Source organism: Montipora capricornis, chromosome 10, assembly GCF_036669925.1.
Source record: "Montipora capricornis isolate CH-2021 chromosome 10, ASM3666992v2, whole genome shotgun sequence".
NCBI classification, from domain to species: domain Eukaryota; kingdom Metazoa; phylum Cnidaria; class Anthozoa; order Scleractinia; family Acroporidae; genus Montipora; species Montipora capricornis.
Window position 1 is genome coordinate 56,596,209 of NC_090892.1, and position 5,000 is coordinate 56,601,208.

At 41.4% G+C, this 5,000-nt stretch overlaps 2 protein-coding genes across 2 annotated transcripts in view; both read left to right on the forward strand.

Annotated features, from left to right (window-relative positions):
* LOC138021061 (protein phosphatase 1 regulatory subunit 3D-like) overlaps positions 1-155 on the forward strand; it is a 573-nt gene extending 418 nt beyond the window's left edge. The window contains exon 1 of the mRNA XM_068867935.1: positions 1-155. This exon is cut by the window's left edge and continues 418 nt beyond it. Within this exon, the coding sequence (XP_068724036.1) occupies positions 1-155 (155 nt within the window).
* Positions 156-4,441: 4,286 nt separating this feature from the next.
* The window catches only part of LOC138019810 (protein phosphatase 1 regulatory subunit 3C-like), a 1,155-nt gene continuing 596 nt past the window's right edge, over positions 4,442-5,000 (forward strand). Inside the window, exon 1 of the mRNA XM_068866712.1 lies at positions 4,442-5,000. This exon is cut by the window's right edge and continues 596 nt beyond it. Coding sequence (XP_068722813.1) covers positions 4,594-5,000 — 407 coding nt within the window. The 5' untranslated portion in view covers positions 4,442-4,593.

A 5,000-nucleotide genomic window follows, 5' to 3' on the forward strand; every position in this document is an offset into this window, starting at 1 on the left:
CAGAACAATTTGGCTTTCGTATTACAATTCCATTGGACTTTCAGGTCGGTTTGACGATGCAGTTTGCGGTTCGCTATTGTGTCGCTGGATATGAATTTTGGGACAATAACATTGGAAGAAACTATCATCTTCAGTGCCTCGAAATTTCTGATTAATGAACTTTTTCGCCTCAAGAAAATGACTGGAGTATAAAAATGTTATTTGGCGTATATCTTTAATTTATATTTGGTAACGCCAAAAGCTAATTATGCCAATTACCCAGAGCGTTGTTGTCTGAAGCGTGCTCTGAGCATAACGTACTTTGGACTCGAACCAAAGGTCATAAGTTCAAAACCTAGATTAATGCATCTTAAAAGACAAGAGTGATTTGGCCGCCCAAGGTAAAATCCCAAGAGAACTGAACATTCAACTCAAAGACGAACGAGGAGACGGACAGGGTGAGACCACGTGGTTCGACATGTAGCGAGATCTTATCCGGCCTGCAGTAGAGTAATCCATAAGTTTTCTTAGGTGAGCAGATATTCTTGCGCAGTATGCGCCGCAGCGAGGTTCTTAATTAAACATTCCACCTGTGTCTGTTCTGGTATTCGGATAGGAATTATTGTTGTCACATAAGTTAACTTTTATGACAAAAAATAAACGCTATCCAACAATTTATGCCATACGACTCATCAGACTTTTTGTGACGAATTTTATGGTGGGAACATAGCATTTGAAAGTTGAGTACAAAGTTATTATTTCCCCCGCCCATTCTCGAGTGTGTCTAAGAGTCGCTCGGTATCGCACGACTCGTCGGAGCTTAATTAAGAGAAAAAGGAGGCTGCAAGCAGTCTAACTAGAGTTCGCTTTCACGAAGGGGTCTCGTCTCTGCAAATGAAGCGTAGTAAAAAGCTTTTAAAAGTGTCGCGCTCGAAAAACCAGACACTTTTTGTGCAGGTTTTTCAGTATTGTCGACATTATCGCTAGAGCTCTAATTGGGGACACTGTAAACTGAAATGAACGATTGACGCAAATCAGGTCAAACGTTAGTTTTTGAGGAGAGGGGAAAACCGGAGTACCTGGAGACTGAAAACCTCCCTGTGCAGAGTAGAGAACCAACCAACTCAACCCACGTATGAGTCGAACCCAGGCCACATTGGTGGGAGCCGAGTGCTCTCACTACTGTGCCATCCCTGCACCCCAGCGTCTCTTTAATTCAGCCGTTTCACCTTTCAACTTCGTAAAAAGAACATTGTGTTTCCTCTCCGCAAATGTGAAATCTGTGAGATACTAACAGGGATCCAAACGTTCTGCATCCAAGTTCCTCATTAACTTATTTCCATGAGAATTCTGCAAACTATAAAAGGAGTTTCTTCGATCCGTATCCTTCCCGGGTAATAAAACTCGCTTTCTTCGTGTTCACTACTGCCACTCATTTTATGCCGTCCAAAATAGCCGTCATTTTAGTATTCTTTTGTTTCATTACAAATTGGCCCTTTTGGCCTCGTTCACGGTTAAATTTTCTTTTGAATTTTACGTTTGAAAGCGAGGCAAAAAGGGCCAATGACGGCTATGATTTGGGATAAGGAGTATGCTACTCTAGTGGGTCTGGGTAGCCTGTGTACATCTACATCTACATCTACTTAATTAAGGAATAGAAAACTTTTTTCCTATGTTTGCATAGCCTGATATAAACACGAGAGGGGTTGCATAACTGTCTCGAATTCTCCCAACCCCTCTCGCGATCTTGTGTTTATATCAGGCTATGCAAACATAGGAAAAAAGTTTTCTATTGCTTTTATAAAATATTTCTCAAAGACAATTCAACAAATGGTTTTTTCACTTTTTGATTGAAACAGATTTTGTTGACACACGCTCATATTTCCTACCAACCAATCAAAACGCGCGTCTGACAATACATAACCAATCAAAATTCGTGAGATGTCACAGCCGTGTTTACATACTCTCATCTAAACACAGCTATTGACCAATGAGAGTGCACGTACTATCCTAATTATTTTATAAATGTAGAAAGAGGGTGATAAACGGCTTCATTTTCATTCAACGTTTGCAGGGATGGCACGGCACAGTGGTGAGTGACAGCACTCGCCTCCCACCATTGTGGCCTGGATTCAATTCCTAGACTCGGCGTCTTATGTGGATTGAGTTCTTGTTGGTTCTCTACTCTGCACCTAGAGGTTTTCTCAAGTTACTCTGGTTTTCCCCTCTATTGAAAAACCAACATTTTACTTGATTTGCGTTAATTGTTGGTTTCAGTTTACAGTGTCCCCGATTAGCGCTCCAGCGCTAGAACGACTTGACACTTAAATAACGTTCTTTCCCTTTCCTTTGCCTTTTCCTTTGTTTCCTTCGTTGCCACTTTAATGCAAGCAGGAGCCTTACTGATGCAAGCTTGTTTTTTCGTGTAAACTGACTGTGATTATTTTTACAAACAGTTTTAGTGCTTACATCGACCCATCCAGCGTAAACGCCTCCAGGCGTCTTGTTCAAGGCAAAAAACACGAATGCTATTGTTTTTTTAGTGTATGGCAAACACCAAAGCGGCAAACAATAGCGTATCCTGCTGCCGGATATCCTTGTGCTGGTTCGTTAGCAACCTTTCTAGTTAAAACGTTTCAAACGGATAAAAAGTGTAATGATCCACCAGCCCTCCCCTCCCTCCCTTCACCTCGAAAGTCTCGTTTATTTTGAAATACGTCTGTGAGACTGTGTGGGGAGGGATCCTGAGATAGGGTTTAGTAGTGGACTGTTTCGTGGTGGAACGATGGTGACCGGATGCTTCTTTTTAACTGATCTTTAAGAGAGAGTTTGTGTCAAGGCACGTTTTTATTAGTTCCCGCCACCTCTCTCGCGTGACGTTTCCGTCGCGCGCCACCTCTCCTCCTTATTATTTCTAAAAATTGGCGGTTAGATAAAATAGATTTGGATGTCGTAAATGTCCTCTTGTGATTATACTCTTGTCAACAAAATTATGTTAGAGGCTTTTCAACTTGAAAACCGCAAACAAGGTATGACAGATTCACTTGTATCGTCATTTCCGAGAGCCGATATGGGCACTTTGGTGTTGTTTTCAACTAACTGAGTTTTGTGTAACCCCATCTTTTGTGCATATGCAAAGCTCTGATGTGTTTTGCACACGATAAAGCTCATCTCCTGTAAATTCATGAACTTTCGCACGATCGTAATAAACAAACTGAAAAATATGTAAAGGTGAAAAGCAATTAAGCATTTCCTTCTTTCAAAACAAATATTTGTTCGAAATTTCCGAGTTGTTTTGTTAACAACACCCCTTTAATATTGCTTTCCACAAACCGCAAATGTATGTATATCGCGTCTTGTTTTATCCCACTTACTTCATGTAGCACGGAAGCTAGATTTTTACATGTGGACAGGTTTAGGTGCTTTTCTTTTCGTTGTTACTCAAATAGCTGGCTCAGTTAAAAGCAAATCTAGAAATTTTTTCATGTTGCAATATACCTGCTCCTGCACCTATTTTGCATTTATCGAAGCATGAAGAATGTTGCGTCTAAAAAACAATGAGAAATAACGAAAACTAAGCACAGCGAAGTCTGTATGTATTGCACTGAGGTTTTTCGACTGACTTGGAAGCATCTAAGCTGGGAAATCGTTTACCACACAAAGAATTAGAGGGCCATTAGGTCAAGACGTTAACCTCATGTCGCCCTTTCCAAATGTTGTAAACAACTTAAGCTGGGTCAAAGTCCCCAGCAAAGAGGCTAAAAATGAGATGGCTGGAGTGGGAGAGGATGAGTGGGTGCCAGTAGGGCTAGGTGAGCTGAAAACGAAATATGTATGATCCGCATCCGCAAGATTCAAAATATCCTTGTAAGGTCAATTGCACTCTTGGAAGCCCTCACTTTTGTGGTGGTTGTCGGGCATTAATTTTTTTAGTATTAGCCGTTTCACTAACTTTCACCGCTTAGTCCCCTATAAAGTCAATGCTCCTGAGCCGGAAGGAAAGAGAACTTGTATCAACATCATGAGTTCATCAATTTTCTAAATTATCGATGAAGAAGCTACTGAAATCAGAAAGATCATTCAAACAAAATGACGAAGCAAAACGTGACGCAACAATAAAAGCGCACTGTACTTTTAATGAAAGCATTGCGCCTATCTGACCCTCCCGTCCCTGGTGACCTAATCACGGTGATAACGTGATATCCTTAATACACTCCCCCACATTAATTCCTTTTCCTTTTATAGCCATCTCTGCTAAATGCGGTTCCTCCACTTGAACTTTTATGAAATAAACAAGTCAAAGAAAGCCTACAGTTGTCATCATCGGTTCTCACTACCGAAATTCTTTGTTTTTGAAAGTAGACTTTCACCAGGAAGGAAGGATTTGCTCTAGCCTGCGTAGCTAGTGGTATTTTTGGCGCGGAGAATGAGGAGGGAGGGGCGCTGGGACGCAGGCTGGGAAGTTGTTTACTCACGTGCCATCACGTGCACAAGCTGGGCTGCACACGTATGCGCGGTAATAATATGCAGCGATGTTCTGCTTCACGATTAACGTCACACGCAATCATGCCAGCGTGAAAGTCACTGTAAAAGGGCTTTATTGATGGACTTCTCATGGGGAATAAGAAACGTGTTACTTTCGCTGATTTGCTGGGATTTTCACTGGTTTCAGTGTTAGAGATCGACCCTCGGAACAAAGATTCGGATAAACAGCTCTGTCACTCTTTACGAAGGCAACAACGAAATACTGCATCCCAACCAAGATACCTCACATGTTTGTTTGAGCAACCAGAAAAAAGGGACGATTTTTTCGACCGAGTTAAGAAAGAATACGTTTGTTTGGAAAGCGTAGTGTGCGACAATACCATGATTCGAGGATTTGTAAGAGTTCTAAACGTAGCTTACTTCAAAGTTGTCATTATTCATTACAGTGAGGACGGGTGGAAGAACATTCGACGTGAACAGGCTAACCATCTTTGTACTTCAAGCGATGGATCAACGGATACATTTTTTTTTCGACT